The 20,503-nt window shown below is 39.3% G+C and overlaps 1 protein-coding gene across 3 annotated transcripts in view; it reads left to right on the top strand.

Annotated features, from left to right (window-relative positions):
• The window catches only part of AAMDC (adipogenesis associated Mth938 domain containing), a 33,197-nt gene that overhangs the window by 6,082 nt on the left and 6,612 nt on the right, over window positions 1-20,503 (top strand). For all 3 annotated transcript variants that reach the window (XM_058545531.1, XM_058545530.1, XM_058545529.1), the window contains exon 2: window positions 5,929-6,078. In XM_058545531.1, coding sequence (XP_058401514.1) covers window positions 5,947-6,078 — 132 coding nt within the window. In that variant the 5' untranslated portion in view covers window positions 5,929-5,946. The remainder of the gene's footprint in view (window positions 1-5,928; window positions 6,079-20,503) is intronic.

The raw sequence follows: 20,503 nt of genomic DNA, 5'->3' as shown, positions 1-20,503 counted from the left end.
CCGCTTCTCCGGCCGTGCTGAGGCTGCGTCCCACATACAACAACTAGAATGAGGTGCAGCTATGACATACAACAATCTACTAGGGCTTTGGGGGGGGAAATTAAATAAAAGAAAATCTTTAAAAAAAAAAAAACTACATGAAGTCAAAACATAAGAGGATATAACAAAAACATATATGCACCTAACAATAGCCCTAATATACACGAAGCAAAAACTGACAGAATTAAAAGGAGAAATAGAGAATTCAACAATAATACTTGGAGACTTTGATATCACACTTTCAATAGTGGTCAACTAGGACAGCTGGGCAGAAGACCAACAAAGAAATAGGTTTGAACAACACTGTAAAATAGCGAGTTCTAACAGACATCTATGAACACTGCACACCAATAGCAGAATACATGTTCTTCTCAAGTGCACATGGAAAATTCTCCAAGATCAATCATATGCTAAGGCATTAAAAGAAAAGTCTCAATATATTTGAAAGGATTGAAATTATACCAAATATGTTTGCCAAACAATGGAATTAGACTAGAATCAAAAACTGAAGGAAATTTGGAAAATTCATTTATATGTGGATGTTAAGTGACACACACCTAAATAACTGCTGGTTCAAAGAAGAAATCACAAGGAAAATTAGAAATTACTTTAAGATGAATAAAATATGAAAACTAATGGGATGCACCTAGAGAACTGCTTAAGGAGAAATGTACAGCTGTAAATGCCTATATTAAAAAAGAAGAATGAGGGGACCAGCCCCATGGCGTAGTGGTTAAGTTCACTGCACTCTGCTTCAGCGGCCCAGGTTCATGGGTTCGGATCCTGGGTACAGACCTACACCACTCATCAGCCATGCTGTGGTGGTAACCTACATGCAAAATAGAGGAAGATTGGCACAGATGTTAGCTCAGGGCAAATCTTCCTCTCCAAAAAAAAATAAGAATTTCAAATCAATAACATAACTTTCCATCAAAGCAAACTAAACACAAAGCAAATAGAAGGAAAGAAAGCTTAGCACAGATATTAATGAAATAAAGAATAGAAAAATAGAGAAAATCGACAAAACCAAAAATTGGTTCTTTGAAAATAACTATGAAATTGACAAGTCTTTAGCTACACTGATCAAGACGAAAAAAGAAGATTCAAATTACTAAAATCAGAAATGAATGAGGGGGGCCCGGCCCCGTGGCTTAGCGTTTAAGTGCGCGCACTCCGCTGCTGGCGCCCTGGGTTCAGATCCCGGGTGCGCACCGACGCACCGCTTCTCCGGCCATGCTGAGGCCGTGTCCCACATACAGCAACTAGAAGGCTGTGCAACTATGACATACAACTATCTACTGGGGCTTTGGGGTAAATAAATAAATAAATTAATTAAATAAATAAATAAATAAAATTAAAATAAAAAGGAATGAGGGGACATCACTATCTACAGTAATAAAAAAAGATTATAAGGGAATTTTATGAATAACTGTATGCCTATAAATTAGATCATCTAAATGAACTGAAAAATTCCTAGAACAACACAAACTATTGAAACTCAAGAAACAGTAGAAAATCTGAATGGAATTCTAACAAGTAAAAAGATTAAATTAGGAATTTAAACCCCACCCACTCCCCTAAAAAAGCCCAGGCCCAGATGTCTTCATGGTGAATTCTTCCAAAAGTTTGAAGAATTAATACCAATACTTCACAAATTCTTACCAAAAATTAGAAGAGAGGGAACACTTCCCAACTTATCCCATGAGGACAGATTTACCCTGATTGCAAAAACAAAGACGTCACAAGGGGGAAAAAAAGCAGACCAATAACCCTCTATGCATCTAGCTACAACAATCCTCAGCAAAATACTAGCAAACCAAAGCCAGCAACAGATAAAAAGGATTATACACCAAGACCAAGTGGAATTCATCCCAAGTGTGCAAGGTTGTATAACATCTAAAAATTTATCAATATATTACACCATATTAATAGAATAAAGCAAAACAACAACAACACGATCATCTCAATAGATGCCTCAAAATCATTTGACAAAACCCAATATTCTTTCATGATAAAAACACTCAACAAACTAGGAATAGAAGGGAACTTTTTCAACCTAATTAAGGGTATCTATGAAAAACTCACAGCTAATATACCTAATGGTGAAAACTGATGCCTTCTCCCTATGGTCAGGAAGAAGACAAGAATGTCTGCTATCTCCACTTCTATCTAACATTGTACTGGAAGTTCTACCCAGGGCAATTAGGCAAGAAAAAGAAAAAAGGTGTCCAGGGCTGCCCCGTGGCTTACCAGTTAGGTGCACGCGCTCTGCTGCTGGCAGCCTGGGTTCGGATCCAGGGCGCGCACTGACGCACCGCTTGTCCGGCCATGCTGAGGCCGTGTCCCAGCCGCGTCTCACATAGAGCAACTAGAAGGATGTGCAGCTATGACATACAACTATCTATTGGAGCTTTGGAGGAAAATAAATAAAATTATAAAAAAGAAAAAGAAAAAAGGTGTCCAGATTGGCATGGAAGAAGTAAAACAATCTCTATCATAAATAACATGATCTCGTATACAGAAAATTCTAAGAAATCCACCAAAAAACTAATTAGAACTAATAAGTTCAGCAAGTTTGCGGAATACAAGATAAATACTCAAAAGTCAAGTGTATTTATATACATTAGCAATAAATTATCCAAAATAAAATAAAATAATGACATTTACAGTTGCCTCAAAAATAATAAAATATTTTGGAACAATTTTTTTTTAATACAAGACTTAAAGATTAAAAAATATTGTTGAAAGGAATTAAAGAAGTCTTAATGGGAAACCATCACTTGTTCATAGTTTGGAAAAATTACTATTGAAAAGATGGCAGTACTCAAATTGATCTAGAGATTCTCCCTATCAAAATTATGTTAGCTTTTTGGTAGAAATTGACAGGTTGACCCTAATATTAACATGGAAATGCAAGGGACCCAGAGTATCCTAAACAGTTTTTTAAATGATGAACAAAGTTGAAGGTCTCACACTTCCTCGTTTCAAAGTTTACTACAAAACTACGGGAATCAAGACTGTGTACTGCCATAGGATAGCTGCTAATGGACAGAATTATGTCTCCCCAAAATTCATATGTTGAAGCCCTAATCCCCAACTATATTTGGAGATAGAGCCTTTAAGAAGGTAATTAAGGTTAAATGAGGTCATGAAGCCGGGGTTCTAATCCTATAGGACGAGTATCCTTATAAGAAAAGGACAAGACACTAAGAGCACTCGAGCACAGAGAAAAGGCCACGTGAAGACAAAGCAAGAAGGACTCTATCTGCAAGCCAGGTAGAGAGGTCTCACCAAAACCAACCCTGCTGGCACTTTGATATTAGACTTCCAGCCTCTAGACTGAGAAAACAAATTTCTGTTAAGCCACCCAGTCTGGGGTATTTTGTTATGGAAGCTCTAGCAGACTAATACAGAAGTCTGTCTCAACACTCAAAAATTCATTATACTTCCCTTACACCACTTTTCAAAAGTTACCTCATTTTAAAAAAAAGTACCTTTTTAAAAAATTATATTATAATTATTTGTATATGTCTTCTCTCCTCTAATGTAATATTAACTCCTCAAGAACATGAATCATGTTTTATAAATTTGTATCTTCCTCCCACAGCACCTAAAACAGTATGTTTATGTCTTTTGTTAGATAATACATTTTAAAAATGGATTTTCAGAAGTTGAAGCTGCAAAAATGGGCTAGTAGTTACTCATATTAGGCAGAAGTATCACTTTGTTCTGACTTTATTTGGAGATTAAATATGGTTTAAGGACGTGTATATAGGTGCCATATTGACAAGGGGTGAACTGTGATGGTTAGTTTTATGTGTCAACTTGGCTGGGCTGTAGTACCCAGTTATTCAATCAAACTCTAATCTAGGTGTGGCTGTGAAGGTGTTTTGTGGATGTAGTTAACATCTACAACCAGTTGACTTTTAAATAAAGGAGATTACTCTCAATACTCTTGGTAGACCTCATCCAATCAAGGGAAAGGCCTTAAAAGCAAAACTGAGGCTTCCTTGAGGAAGAAGAAATAACACATCAATACTACAATGACAACTTCTGCCCAAGAGTTAGCTTCCTGCCAGCCTGCCCTACACATTTCAGACTGGCCGGCTCCCACAATTGCATGAGCCACTTCCTTGAAATAAATCTCTTAATATATATAATCTACTGGTTCTGTTTCTCTGGAGAACCTGACTAATACAAGAACCTTTTAGTTATTGTACTTATCAAAGCCAGAATTTCCATTTGATTCTTTTTTGAAATGTCTATCTCTTTATTGAGATTCTGTATTCATTGAGTCATTGTCATCATACTTTTGTACAAATCTTTATACATGGCTTCCTTTATTTCTTTGAATATATTTATAATAGCTTCTTTGAAGTCTTCGCTAAGTCAAACATATAGGAACACTCTAATACAGTTTCAGGTGATAAGTGCGGGTCACATTTTTTGTTTCTTTGCATGTCTTGTAATTTTTTTGGTGAAAACTGGAGATTCTAGATGATATTGTAGGAAGTCTGGATTCTGATTCTCCCCTGCACGTTGTTGTTAGTTTATTTGTCTGTGTTTAGTCACTTGCCTAGACTAAATCTGTGAATTCTGTCTCCCATGCAATGTGTGGCCACTGGAATCTTTTCAGTAATTTTTCTTGTTTTTATTTTTAAACTTGGCTTCCTTGGGGTCTCCACTGAGTTTATATAGCTTAGTGTTCAGCCAAAAATTAATCAAAGATTGTGTCCAAACACCTCAAGCCAGTAAGACTGTCACTCTCTACTTAGGAATCAGTATATGCACTGGGGAGTCATTCAGTGTTCAGGCTGTTTTCATGTCCTCCCTGGCTTTTACACTCCTCTGAGTCCTCTTGAGCCTTCTCGCTTCTCCATTTTGCATGTGCTGTAGGCTCAATTGGCCCAGAATGTTTGCAGGGCTTAGGCCTACTCCAGTCATTGATGCATATGCTCACAGCCTTTAGTCCACTTGGGATATGTGGAGAGTTTATCCAGCCCCTATGGCTATGTCACTGCTGAGAAATTCCTGTTAAATCCTTCCCCACTCTGCCAATCCATTGTTTGCCCCAAACAGGCCCACAATATCAAGGAAGCAGAGCCACCTGCCATCCATATTTGCTTGCTACTGGGATCACCAGTTTAACTGATAATGCTCTAAACCAAGTGAGCCGCCTCTGGCCATAGCAGCAAGACTGTTGGTTGTCATGCCCTGCCCCAACCAAGTTAAACCTCTGTACCAACAGAATTGATGTGGGGGTATGGGAATAATCCCAGGCAAGAACAAAAAAACATCTTACTGTTCTTATCTAAAATTCAGTGGTTTTCATAAATAAGCACTTCTTAATTTTTAGTATGCCTTCAATGTTTCTAGAGTACCAAGTGGTTATTTTGACAGTTTTGTCCAGCTTAGTAGTTGCTGTTGGGGGAAAGGATGTATCAACCTTGCTGAAGGTTGACACCATCCTAGTGTGAAATGTTATCTCATTGTGGTTGGAATTTGCACTTCCCTTGTGTTGCACTTCCTCCAGTATTCTCACTGTGTCATGTCCCAAGTAGAGTCTCCACCTTTTAATTTTATCTCTCAAAAAAATATCGTGAAAATTCCCTCTAGAGTCTGAGAAGTAATTGTAGTGTCTAGTTTCCATAGTTGGATGATTCGGGATAAAATATCATTTTACTTTTTAGACCTCTAGAGAAGAAGTGACAACCACATAAATGAGAAAAGAGGCTTCTTAACTCATAGAGGACCAGGGCTTAGTATATTTTGTATATAGTATTATATTTTAAAATATATTATATTTTGTATATAGTATAGGTCCTTCATTCTGGAGATGTTTCAGCCTTACTTTATAACTGATTTAGTATATTTTTCTTTTAATTTCAGGGTTCAGTTAAGTTCCTTATGTCTTCCCCTGAAATTGCTTCCCTCTCCTGGGGGCAAATGAAAGTACAAGGCTCTACTAAAACCTATAAGGACTGCAAAGTGTGGCCAGGGGGAAGTCGGGCTTGGGATTGGAGAGAAACAGGAACTGAGGTAAGCTATTAGTGTTTGGTTGACACTGCATAAGGCTGACCAAGTGATTGCCAACCTCCTAAGCCATAAAGACCAAATTCCAAGTGAAAAGTAACTATTTCTTTTTCTCTCTCTCTCCTTTTTTTTTTTTGAAATATAATTAACATACCATTAAACTTGCCCTTTTAAAGTATGCAATTCAATGGACTTTTTTTCATAAACTTGTGCAATAGTTACCACTACTAATTCCAGAATATACTTATCACCTCAAAAGGAAACCTTTAACCAGTAGCAGTCACTCCCCATTCTTCCCTCCCCCCAACTCCTGGCAACTAGTAATCTACTTTCTGTTGCTATAGATGTGCCTATTCTAGACATTTCATATAAATAGAATCATTCAGTTCTCTTAAGTATATACCTAGGATTGGAAATGCTAGGTCATATGGTAACTCTATGTTTAACATTTTGGGGAACTGCCAGACTGTTTTCCAAAGCAGCTGTACCATTTTACATTTTAGATTTTAGGAACGTGTGACAGTTCCAATTTTTCTAAATCTCTCCTTACCCACACTTACTATTGTTTCTTCTGTTTTGTTTTTATTATACCATCCTAGTGTGAAATGTTATCTCATTGTGGTTGGAATTTGCACTTCCCTTGTATTGCACTTCCTCCAGTATTCTCACTGTGTCATGTCCCAAGTAGAGTCTCCATTCCATGAGTGGAGATTGGTAAAAGAAGGGAGCCCCCTTCTTTTGACCACACTCACTTGGGACTTGGCCTCAACAATAGACAGCTGGGGACAGGATGAGACACACTGAAGTCTGTTTCTCCCAGGAACAAAGCCTTCCAGCTAGTATCCGTGAGGAAAAACAGCCCTCTGTTCTTGGCTGCAGCAATCTGGAGTGGAGCCTCCACCTCACTGAGCTGGGAGTAGGGAGGCAGGTGGAAGTCTTTCTTTAAATACCACAGATTCTCACCTTTCCCGCCAAATATTTCTAGATTTTCTTGAGTAGATGTTTCTTCATTTGCTGTTTGCTCTTTGGACCACCATTTCGAAAAGCTTTGAATGTTTTGGGTTTTTTTCTGGGTTTTTTTTTTTTTCATTTTGGAGTTTTTCATAATTTGTTTTTTGGGTTTTTTGTTGTTTTGGGGGGTCCTTTTAGTTCTTCTTTGTTGTTACTTTTCATAATTTTCACTTAGGAGCAGGTTGTGGAGCTCTTCATGCTGTAATGATGGAAGTTGATCATTCAATTCTGAAGGATGGATTTGCTAAATATAGAATTCTTTTTTTTTTTTTTTTTTTTGCTGAGGAAGATTTGCCCTGAGCTACCATCTGTTGCCAGTCCTTCCTCTATTTTGTATCTGGGTCACCGCCACAGCTTAGCTGATGAGTGGTGTAGGTCTGTGCCCGGGAACCGAACCCAGGCTGCCAAAGCAGAACACACCAGGCCGACCCTAAATATAGAATTCTTGATTGACACTGTTTTTCTTTTAGCACTTTCAATATGTCATCCCACTTTTTTTGGCCTAATTGGTTACTAGTGAGAAATCAACTCTTATTCTTATTAAAGTTCCCTTGGACTTGACAAGTCACTTCTCTTTTGTGGCTTTCAAAATTCTCTCTTTGTCTTTAGCTTTTGACAGTTTGACTATGATATGTCTATGTGTGGATCTCTTTGAGTTTATCTCACTCAGAATATATTGAGCTTCATGGGCACGTAGATTGTTTTTCATCATATTTGGGAAGTTTTCAGCCATTATTTCTTCAAATATTCTTTCTGCCCCTTCTATCTGTCCTCTCCTGTGACACCCATTATGAATATATTGGTATGTTTATGGTGTCCCACAGGTCTCTGAGGCTCTGCTCATTGTCTTCTTTTTTCTCTTCTTTTTCTCAGATTGGATAATCACAATTGACCTATTTTTCAGTTTTGCTGATTTTTACCTGTTGTTGAACACCTCTAGTGAAATTTTCATTTCAGTTATTGTACTTTTCAACTCCAGCATTTCTGTTTTGTCCTTTAAATAATAATTTCTATGTCTTTATTGATAGTCTCTTTTTGGTGAGATATTGTTCTCATACTTTCCTTTAGTTCTTTGGATATGGTTTCCTGAAAGAATGATTGGGTAGAGGTTTCCTTACATGCCTGGAACCAATAGGTATTCCAGTTTTTGCTGAAGGGCTCTGTATGTAATTTGGGGTATGCAGTCAACACTCAGCCAAGCAGTTTAAAACTCTGCCTGCTTCTTGCTTATACAGTCTCAAGGTTAGCCAGAGTTTTGACCTTAGGGCCTTCTCATGTCATTCCTGAGCATGTACACAACCCTGGACATGTGTATGGCCTTTTCAATACCAAGGTTCATATCAGAGCTTTTCAAACCCCCTATGGACATCTCATTTCTCAGTTTTCCCTTTTGAGTTTCTTGGTTAACCTCTTATTTGACGTGTTATCTGCTGCCTTGGCAGCTGCACTGTTAGACAATTGTCTCTGACTGTTTTTAACAGACGTCTCTGGGGGAAAAAGGCAGTTTCCACTGGCCACTCCAAGTCAAATCAAATAAAGATAGCCTATGAGTGGGGTCTTCCGGGGAACCACCAGACAGGTCAAGTAATGACAGTTCTCTGGAAATGGGGATTTGAAGGAGCTTTAATCTATTATTCCATCTTGCATGACTGCCAGGCTGGTTGTTTTCACTGTGATTGCAGGTTGTTGCTTTTCAAGGCGACCACAGAACTGGGGATAGGGTAGACTGGAATAGGGCAAGTTACAACTGCACAGAGCTCACTTTTCAGCCATTTTTCTTTAATAAACACACCTTGAATTGCTGGGAACCTTCATTAATTTCCAGACTACAGAAAAATTGATTCTGGCCATCTTTTCCAGTGTTCTCATTGCTTTTATGGAGGAGAGGATTTTCAGAGGTTCTTAATCATCATTTTCACTGATGTCATTCAGAAGTAACTATTTCAGAATCATACTTATCTAGTGGTATCCTGGACATGGCTTTCACAGGCTTGTGAGAACTGATTGTTAAATTTTCAGGAATTTTGTAAGCCAGTTTTTAGACACAGTCATTATTAAAAACTAAATTCTATAAACTTAGATAAATAATTTAAAACATAGGTACAGGCATACCTCATTTTATTGCACTTCATTTATGGCATTTCACAGATTGCCTTTTTTACAAATTGAAGGTTTGTAGTAACCCTGCGATGAGCAACTCTTATCAGTGCCATTTTTCCAACAGCATTTGCTCACTTTGTGTCTCTGTGTCACATTTTGGTAATTCTCGCAATATTTTAAACTTTTTCATTATTATTATATTTTTTATGGCGATCTGTGATCAGTGATCTTTGGGGTGCCATGAACCATGCCCGTATAAGATGGCAAACTTAATTGACACATGTTGTGTGTGTTCTGACTGCTCTACCAACTGGCCGTTCCCCTGTCTCTCTTCCTCTCCTCGGGTCTCCCTATTCCCAGAGACACAACAATATTGAAATCAGGCCAATTAGTAACCATACAATGGCCTCTAAATGTTCAAGTGAAAGGAAGAGCCATGCTTCTCTCATTTTAAATCAAAAGCTAGAAATTTAATGTTAGTGAGGAAGGCATGTCAAAAGCTGAGATAGGCCGAATGGCAGGTAGGCCTTTTGTGTCAAACAAGTAGCCAAGTTGTGAATGCAAAGGAAAAGTTCTTGAAGGAAATTAAAAGTGCTACTCCAGTGAACATGTGAATGATAAGAAAGTAAAACAGCCTTATTGCTGATATGGAGAAAGTTTTAGTGGTCTAGATGGAGGATCAAACCAGCCACAACATTCTCTTAAGCCAAAACCTAATCCAGAGCAAGGCCCTAACTCTCTTCAGTTCTGAAGAGGTGAGGAAGCTACAGAAGAAAAGTTTGAAGCTAACAGAGGTTGGTTCATGAGGTTTAAGGAAAAGCCGTCTCCATAACATAAAAATGCAAAGCAAAGGAGCAAGTGCTGATATGTAGAATCTGCAGCAAGTTATGTAGAAGATCTAGCTAAGATAACTAATGAAAGTGGCTACACTAGACAACAGATTTTCAATGTGGATGAAACAGCCTTATACTGGAAGAAGATGCCATCTAAGACTTTCATAGTTATAGAGGTGAGGTCAATGCCTGGTTTCAAAGCGTCCAAGGACAGGCTGACTCTCTTGTCAGGGACGAATGCAGCTGGTGACTTTAGGTGGAAGCTGGTACTCATTTACCATTCTGAAAATCCTAGGGCCCTTAAGAATTGTGCTAAATCTACTCTGCCTGTGCTCTATAAATGGAACAACAAACACTGGATGACAGCATATCTGTCTACAACATGATTTGTGAAATATTTTAAGCCCGCTGTCGAGACCTACTGCTCAGAAAAAAAGATTCCTTTCAAAATATGACTGCTCATTGACAATGCACCTGGTCACCCAAGAGCTCTGATCGAGATATGCAATGAGATTAATGTTGTTTTCATGCCTGCTAACACAGCATCCATCCTGCAGCTCATGAATCAAGGCGTAATTTCAACTTTCAAGTCTTATTATTTAAGAAATATATTTTGTAAGGCTATAGCTGCCATAGATAGTGATTCCTTTGATGGATCTGGACAAAGTAAATTGAAAACCTTCTGGAGAGGATTCACCATTCTAGATGCCATTGAGAACATTTGTGTTTCATGGGAATAGGTCAAAATATCAACATTAACAAGAGTTTGGAAGAAGTTGATTCCAACGCTCATGGATGACTTTGAGGGGTTCAAGACTTCAGTGAGGAAAGTAACTGCAGATGTGTTGGAAATAGCGAGAGAACTAGAATTAGAAGTGGAGCCTGAGGATGTGACTTACTGCAATCCCATGGTGAAACTTGAACAGTTCTTGTCTTCTAGTTTCAGAGTACATCCCTGCCTCAGTGTTTGCAGTATCATTTCACCATTCTGATTTTCAACTCTCTCTTCACTTTTGGCCTCTGGGAATTTCTCTTTTTTCAAGCTCAGCCATGCATTTCAAGGGATGTTTATTTTTATGCAGCATTTGTAGGCATTGTGTTTAAGGAAAGTTTTCAGGTTTTATAGTCTATCACATTGTTCTGCATAATAAACAGTCATACCTACATAATCAGGCCCCACATAAAAAGAGAGCTGAACACAAACTCTGTTCATGCTTTGGTTTTGAACTGCATGCACTCATTATTTAGATCCAGACCCCTAGCTGTTTGTTAGCTATCAACCTGGATCTTAAAGGAAGGAATATACCTGGATTGGTAAAAGGAATGGGAGGGCATCGAGATATAGAAGGGACAGAATGAGACAAGGCTGAGGAATAAGAAGCCGTAATCTTGTGAACCAAATGACTCCATTGGATTGTTTCATAGAGTGAAGCTGGAGAGGTGCAAGAGTAGGCAGTGGTATGGTTGACAGTGTCTGCAGAGCTGAGTATATTGTATTCAGTGGACAAGGTGTAGCCACTTTAGATACTTATGCAGGAAATTGACGTGCCTGACAAAGATTATCCAGACTATGGGTTTAAGATATATTGGAGTACCAATTTATGAGTATGCCACATTGTGGAGATTTTTTTCCCCTCAAAAATGGATTTAACACTATATATTGTATTTTACCCCTATATGACTGTATGAGTTAATATTACCATTAACCTCATTCTTTATTTAAGGAAACTTAAGCACAGAGAAGTTATAAAACTTGCACAGGCACAGAGCTAGAAAAATGTGAAATCACATAGTAAACCCAGGTCAGATTCTAACTTTCTTCCCCACTCCTTTCTACTACATCATGATTCCTCTTAAAAACTTTAAGATTAAAAAGCACAAAACCGGGGGCCAGCCCGGTGGTGCGACGGGTTAAGTGCATGCACTCCACTGAGGTGGCCCAGGGTTCACAGGTTCGGATCCCAGGCACTCACAGATGCACCACTTGTTAAGCCATGCTGTGGCGGCATCCCATGTAAAGCAGAGGAAGATGGGCACAGATGTTAGCCCAGGGCCAATCTTCCTCAGCAAAAAAAAAGCAAGAGGATTGAGGATTGGCATTGGATGTTAGCTCAGGGCTGATCTTCCTCACACACATAAAAAGCACAAAACTGTAAAAGTGTCATTGATGATAATAGGAAAGTAGGAAAGGGATGCCATCAGTTTAGTTTTTTCTTGTTAAGCTCCATTTGTCAGCAAGATACGCAAGAGGAGATGTTCTAGAACTAGTTGGAGAGGTAAGAACTGGGAAAGAAGTGAGGAAAAGCTGAGGTGCTGATCTAGAGCTCATCTGCATAGAGACAAAAGGAGATAGGATCAGAGCTATTAAGCCTCAGAGTCCTCATCAATACAATGGAGATAATAACATTACCTACCTCACAGAGATGATCTAAGGATTAATGCACTATGCTGGATGTAGTGTAGGCACTCAATAAATGAAGCTGTTACTGGTAAGTTAGTAGTGGTGTGGGTGGAAATGAGACAACAAATTTGAAAACTATTAAGAAGGTGAAATTGACAGGATAAGGCGATTTATTAGATTTAGCAGGTGAGGGAGAATTCTAACATGGATAAATGGGTCCATGGTGGTGCCATTTATTGAAATTGGGTATATTAGAGGAGGAAGAGATGTGTTTGTGTTTGGCAAAGGTTGGGTAGAGAAAATGATTAATTCCTTTGAATATGTTGAGTTTGGACTTATATTAGGCCATCTAGATAGAGATATCTAGCAGACATTTAGATTCATAGGTCCAGGCACTGTCACATTAGAGCTGGGTAACCTTAGACAAGTTATTTAGCCTCTCTGTGCCTCAGTTTAATCATTTATAAAAGGAGAATAAGGTCCGTTTGTCATGGGTTGAAGTAAGAGTAATACATGGACTGGGAAGAATAAATTTTTATTTTTTTGTGTGAGGAAGATCAGCCCTGAGCTAACATCCGTGCTAATCCTCCTCTTTTTGCTGAGGAAGACCAGCTCTGAGCTGTAAAGCAGAGGAAGATGGGCACATCTTCCTCCTTTTTTTCCCCCAAAGCCCCAGTAGATAGTTGTATGTCATAGTTGCACATCCTTCTAGTTGCTGTATGTGGGACGTGGCCTCAGCATGGCTGGAGAAGCGGTGCGTCGGTGCGCACCCGGGATCCGAACCCGGGCCGCCAGCAGCGGAGCGCGCACACTTAACCGCTAAGCCACCGGGCCGGCCTAAAGAAGAATAAATTTTTAAAATGTAGGCAACTTGCCTTCACACAAATTCATTCTTTCCTTTCTCTCAATCATTATTTCTCAGGGTGAGTCATCGATCTCTTGCATCAGAATCACCTACAGTGCATGTTTAAAATGCATATTCTATACCTCCGTCACTCCCCCCACCTGCTGAATCAGAATCTCTAGGGGGTGGGATGGAAAATAATGTACTTCATGGGGTTGCTTTAAATACTAAATGTGTTCAACTTTGTAAAGCATCTACTACAGTGCCCTTCACATAGTAGATACTTGATTTTTTTTAAATTAATTTTTCTCTTCCTTAGTTACCTAGCACAATGTCTAGCACCTAATAATGCTTGAGACTATTAGTTTCTCCCAATGTTACCACAGATATGATTGAATTACTTCTTTAGTTACTATAAAAAATGGCTGAATTAGGGGCCGGCCGGGTGGTGCAAGCGGTTAAGTGCACGCACTCTGCTTTGGCAGCCTGGGGTTCGCAGGTTCAGATCCCGGGCATGCACAGACGCACCGCTTGTCAAGCCATGCTGTGGTGGCGTCCCATATAAAGTAGAGGAAGATGGGCACGGATGTTAGCTCAGGGCTGATCTTCCTCACACACAAAAAAAATGACTGAATTACTTCCATGAAAAGAGTCTTAGACATGAAACACTCTGATTTATAGATCAAATAGGCAATCCTTGAGGGAAGTAACTGCTTGAGAGTGTTTAGGGGAGTATTTATTACCTGGGACTACTACTACACTTGTTTATGCCATCAACTGGTAGAGATATTATCTCCAGTTATTTGTTTATGCTCTGAATATATAGTAGTGGGGCTGGCCCCGTGGTGTAGTGGTTAAGTTCGGCACATTCTGCTTCGGTGGCCCAGGTTCACAGGTTCAGATTCTGGGTGTGGACCTACACCACTTGTCAGCCACACTGTGGTAGAACCCACATTTAAAATAGAGGAGATTGGCATAGATGTTAGCTCAGGGCTAATCTTCCTCAAGCAAAAAAAAATATGTAAATTAAAAAAAAGCAGTATTGTTCAGCTATTCTTTTTAATGAACTACCCAAAACCTAGTGATGTACAGTAATAAGCATTTATTATCATGCATATAGATCTAGCTGGAACAGCTCTACCAGCTGCAGTCAGCAAGCTGCCCGGGGAGGCTCTGCTCTGTATGTCTCTTATCCTCTTTGGACCAGTGAGCTAGCCAGCACCTGTTCTTCTCATGATGATATCTGAAGCTCACATGCATAAGCCTCACTGAGCAGTACATTTCAAGGCTTTGCTTGCCCCAGGTTCACCAACATCAATGTCCAACATCAACAGAGCATAGAAATATATTCCGTCCACAGTAAGAAGGCAAGAGGAGTGAATATTTGCTAACAGTCATCCAAACTATCAAAATCTGCAGTCGCATATTGGAAATCAACATATAAGTTGTTCCTTGGGCAAATGAAACTGAACATATCGAAAGCTGACTTCGTTTCCTTTTCCCTACCTCCCCACCCCCCAAATATCCAGGTACTTTCTTTCGTGTGTTCCCTATCTCCATTAACAGTAGCACTGTCCACATAGTCACCTAAAAGAAACATCAGAGACCATTTTTATTTCTCACTTTTTCTCCCCGACCACATCCAACAAAGTGCATTTGTTGATTCAGCCTCAGCAAGGACTCAAATTTGCTCCCTCCTTCTGCCTCAGTTCTCTCACCTGGACTGTGGCATCAATCTCCTACCTGGTCTTCGTGCCTCTTATTCTATCTTTTTCAGGTCTATCTTCTATTATAATTTCTAAAAGATAAAGCTGGTCATGTCATTGCTCTGCTTAGAAAACTTCAACAGCTTTTCATAGACCTCAAAATTAAGCAAAAAATCCTTAGGATACTGTTCAAGGCCATTTTTTTATGATAAAGTTCCAAATTATCCTTTTAGTCTCATCTCCTATATTTCATAACACACATCTGAAGACCTAGCTATTCCATACCAAATACTCATTGCCTTTCAAACCTACCATGATCTTTCATTCCTCTGAACCTTTGCTAAAACCATTTCCCTTACTTGGAATGACACACTCCCCATTGTACCTGTTGAAATCTTACATGTCCTTCAATTCGTAGCTTTTGTATTATCTCCTTTTTGAAGCACTTCCTGATAATCCTTGTGAGAAACAAGCTGCTTACTCCCTTCTCAGTATTTCTGTAATACTTCATGCCTTTATTATAGCACTTAGCGCAGTTCACCTGTGTTATAAGGAGTGTGTATTTATCCCTCACTCAGTGATGAACTCCCTAAGGGCAAGAACTGTGCATTTAGTGCAGTGCCTGTAAAGTAGGAACTCAATAAATGTTTGCCGCATTGAATTTTTCATTATAAATGTCATTAAACAAAATTTTTTTATCCTCTGTGACATTCCCTCTGAGTTGGTTAATGTTGTGATTCCTTTTTTATTGGTTTAAAAGGGGGGAGGGGCAGATTTTATAGTGATTTCAGAATGCAAATATCAAGAAAAGTTAATGTCTTCAACCAGTGTCCTTGATATAATAATTACTACCACCTCCCAAATCTCTACCAATCATTAAACAACTACTATGTGCCTGGTCAAATATAGCTTTTCCAGGGTCACATAAATAATAACTTTTGGAACCAAGATTTGAGCCTGAGTCTCACGCTAAAGCCCATACTTTTCTACTGTTTCATACTGTTGTCTCTCATTTCTAGCCTAAAGCAGTAACTGTCTTATTGGAGAAGAGTTTTCTATATGGAAACATGCATAGGTCATTCATTTATATATCCTTTTGTTAGGCTGAAAGGAAGGAAGATAGAACACAAGTGTAATATTAAAAGAAAGCCAAACCAGTTAGCTGCCACCCAAAGGAGATGTGGAAACTTTACCCCAACTTTTAATTTTGAAAAACGTTAAACCTATAAAACAGCTGTATGAATAGTACAATAAATACTCATACACCCTTTATCTAAATCCTCAAGTTGTTAACATTTTACCATATTTGCTTTCTCTCTCTAAATACACATACACACACACATACATATCTACGCACACTCCCCCCCAATCATTTGAGAGTGGCAGATAACATATTTCAGCATTTCTCTCCTAAGAATATGAACATTCTCCTACAAGGCTACAATACCATTATCACAAATAAGGATATTATCATTGATAAATAATATTATCTAATATACAGACTATCTTCAAATTTCCCCAAAGTCCCAAAAATGTCCTTTATAACTGTTGTTGGTTTTGTGGTTTTATTTTTAAATATAATACAGGCAATTGGTATAAAGTGGAACATAATTCTCCGAGAGTTGTACTGTTGACCAGACTAGTGCTTCTTGTACTCAGGACAGCGTTACCTCAGGAAAGACAGATGAGCTGGTCCTAACTCTTTCTGCTTTTGTGTTTGTTTGCTTTTGCTTTTGTTTTTGTTCACCTTCTAAAACTGGTTGACATGGAATGCCTATGTTGAACCCTTCTATGTTGAATCTCTCCCCCTTTATTTAAAAATTTTTGAAAAATTCCCACACTGTGTAACAAATTAGAAAAGAAATAATAGAAAAAACACTTGTATACCATCAACCTAGATTCACCAGTTGTTAACATTCTGCCACATTTGCTTTATTTGTCTCTCTGTGGCTCTCTCTCTCAATAATTATTATTATTATTATTTTTAATTTTATTTATTTATTTTTCCCCCAAAGCCTCAGTAGATAGTTGTACGTCATAGTTGCACATCCTTCTAGTTGCTGCACATGGGACGCGGCCTCAGCATGGCCGGAGAAGCCGTGCGTCGGTGCGCGCCCGGGATCCGAACCCCGGCCGCCAGCAGCGGAGCGCGCGCACCTAACCACTAAGCCAGGGGCCGGCCCTCTCAATAATTATTTTTGCTGAATCATTTGAAAGTAAGTTGCAGATATCATGACACTTGAACCCTAAACACTTTCAGATGTTTCTAAAGGCATTCTGCCATATATAATCACAATATCACACTCAAGAAACTCAACGTTGATATAATAATAACATCAACTCCATAGTCAAATTACAACAATCGTTCCAATAAAATAATATCTTTCACAGCTGGCTTTCCTTTCCAATCCAAGATACAATCAAGGGACATGCATTGCATTTTGTTGTCATCTTTCTTTCGTCTCTTAATCAAAAACCCACTTTTTTCTCTTTTATGACAGATAGTTTTGAAGTGTCCAGGCCGGTTGTTTTGTAGAATAGTCCACAATTTAGATTTATCTGATTTTTCTATCATGATTAGATTCAAGTTAATCATTTTTGGCAAGAATGCTTCACAGGTGATTATGTCTTCAGTGCTTTATATCAGGAGGCACATAAAGTCAGTTTGCCCAGTTACTGATGAGGTTAAGTTTGGTCACTTGGTTAAGTTGGTATCCACGAGATTTCTCCATTATGAAGGTACATTTTTCCCATTTGTAATCAATAAGTAATTTGCAGAGTAATAATTTGAAACTTTGTCAATATCTTGTTACCCAGCAATCTTTTCATCCCATGGTTTTAGCATTAACCATTGATCCTGGCCTGAATTTTTTATTACATTAGTGGTTGCAAAATGGTGATTTTTCTAATTCTGTCATTCCTTCTACATTCATTAGCTGGATTCTTCTGTAAAGAAGAGCTTTCCTTCTGCCACTCCCACCATTTTTATTATCTCTATGGGCTCATGTTTTCTTTTTTATTTAATATACGTATGTTCCAAATGTTTGTGTCCTCCCCAAAACTCATATGTTGAAATCCTAACACCCACAGATGATGGGATTAAGAGGTGGGGTTTTTGGGAGGTGCTTAAGTCATGAGGGTGGAGCCCTCATGAATGGGATCAGTGCCTGGAAAAGAGGCTGGAGAGAGATTCCCACCCCCCGCCATGTGAGGACACAGTTAGAGAGCACCAGCTATGAACCAGGAAGAGGGCCCTCACCAAAACTGGACCATGCTGGCTGGCACCTTGATCTTGTATTTCCAGCCTCTAGAACTGTGAGAAATTTCTGTTGTTTATAAGCTGCCCAGTTTGTGGTATTTTGTTACAGCAGCCCAAACAGAATAAGATAATGTTTTAATCTATTACCATGATTAATATTTTTAAGGTTTAAATTGTCCCAGATTTGGCCAGTGTCCTTGTGACATGCTCCCACTGGTTTTTGACCACTGCCTTGCTTTCTGACATAGCAAGATGTATTTTCCCTGGATTTAGCCATTTCTTCAAGGAGCCCTGATTCCTTTTAGTGGGGAATGTTTTCTAGAAACCAAAAGCTGGGTGTTAGGTATACTCATTGCCACTGGGATGTCACTATACCTAAGCCCTTTCAATATACAGAGCCAGAAAATGTGAGTGCGTGCATGTGTGTGTGTACCTCTAGTTTAATCCACCACCACCCGATTTTTTCCTCTGTGTTGCTCCACCATCTTCTAGAGCATTTCACTGGTGGGAACTGGCTGTAGCCATGCCAGAGATCTAACTTGAAAGTAAGGGGAAAGAGAAGAGAAGCTCACACTCAATGTTTTAAGCCCCCAAACCTAGATGTGGCGTCATTTCTTCTGCTCATTTTCCATTGAAAATTTGCTGGTGACAGCACAGTCACATGGCCACAGCTAGCTGCAAAGGAGAACAGAAAATGGAGTCTCTCTAGCTGGGCAGCCATATGCCCCGGAAAAGGGGCAGAATAGATTTTGAAAGAACAACTAGCAGCCTGCCACTATGAGATGTAAGGGTAGGTCTGCTAATGGACTTTTGGAAAAGATTTCCACTCTTCTAAACTAACAAAGAAATACATTACTAGACCACATATCTGTTTTTAATAATTTGATAATTTTATGCATTTAAAAACTTTATTCTGAGAAGGGGCCCACAGGCTTCACCAGATTGCCAGAGCAGCCTGTGCCACAAAAAACAGGCCTCTGTGCTGGAGAGGCAGAAGACCATTTAAGAGACTGTTACATTAATTCAGGCAAGCAAATGTGACTCAGGCAGTGTCCACAGGGGACAGATTCCAGAGATCCTTGAATCTTCACTCACAGAATCTGCTTTTATCAGCAGCACAGCCAGATAACAGCATTGCTACTAACCATTTATGCTCACATTATTTCAGCAGAAAGAAATGCTTTCTTGAAAGTGTATTTAGGAATGTTTTCTTTTAAAATTTAACATAAAATAAGGGGAAATGTCCAAGCCATAAAGGATGTCACCCTGTTGTTTAGCTGGCATAATGGGTATTAGCTGGACAGTTTTCCACAATTAATAGATTTCCCCCAAGAAAAAACAATAAGCTTTTACAACCTCACATGGTTGTGATGGAAGCCTCTTAAAGAAGAGGAGCAGAATCAGACACTCACTAAAGGAAGAGAGCCTTAGTGGTTTGCCCCGAGGGATTGGAAGAAGCGGAGGAGGAGCTGGTGGCAGGTTGAGGATGCCTCAATAACAGGCTGATGCTCCAATCACAGGCCTCTGCACAAGGCTGAGTAATCTCCTGCCAACGCCTGGATCCCCAGGCTGCTGCAGTTATCTTTCATTGCTCTGTATGTGACACCCTGGGCCTGCAGTATAGCACTCGGCAGCCAAGTTTGTCACTTGAGTTCCATTGATCCGGCAACTCGGATGGGCTGCGGCTGTCTCCAGTCTCTGAATCTCCAGAGGATTATGGTTTTGCACTCTCTTAAGATCTTTCACTTGATTCTGAGCTGTGGCCTTGTTTCCTTATGCTAGAATGTGAGCTCTTAGAGTCTGAGGATCACAGTGCTCCTCAAAGTGGGTGCTATTCTTTGTTAAATGAAGGAATCATTCAATAATTCAGGTAGATGCCTTTACTTAAGGAAGGTGAAGCTCTTCAACCCTGATCTGTAATTCTATTAAATAATCACCCTGGTCATAGTCCCAGAAAAAAAATTTTTTAAAAAAATATTTATTTAGTGTGTGTGTGTGTGTGTGTGTGTGCGTGTGAGTGTGAGGAATATCAGCCCTGAACTAACATCCATGCCAATCCTCCTCTTTTTGCTGAGGAAGACTGGCCCTGAGCTAACATCTGTGCCCATCTTCCTCCACTTTATATGGGACGCTGCCACAGCATGGCCTGACAAGCAGTGTGTCGGTGCGTGCCCGGGATCCAAACCTGGGTCTCCAGCAGCAGAGTGTGCACTTAACTGCTATGCCACGGGGCTGGCCCTGCCAGAAAAAAATTTTAGGTTCTTCATATCATCGCTG

This window comes from Diceros bicornis, chromosome 7, assembly GCF_020826845.1.
Source record: "Diceros bicornis minor isolate mBicDic1 chromosome 7, mDicBic1.mat.cur, whole genome shotgun sequence".
In the NCBI taxonomy this organism is placed as follows: domain Eukaryota; kingdom Metazoa; phylum Chordata; class Mammalia; order Perissodactyla; family Rhinocerotidae; genus Diceros; species Diceros bicornis.
The sequence above is the reverse complement of the archived record's forward strand: the minus strand, read 5'-3'. Positions and strand labels throughout refer to the sequence as shown.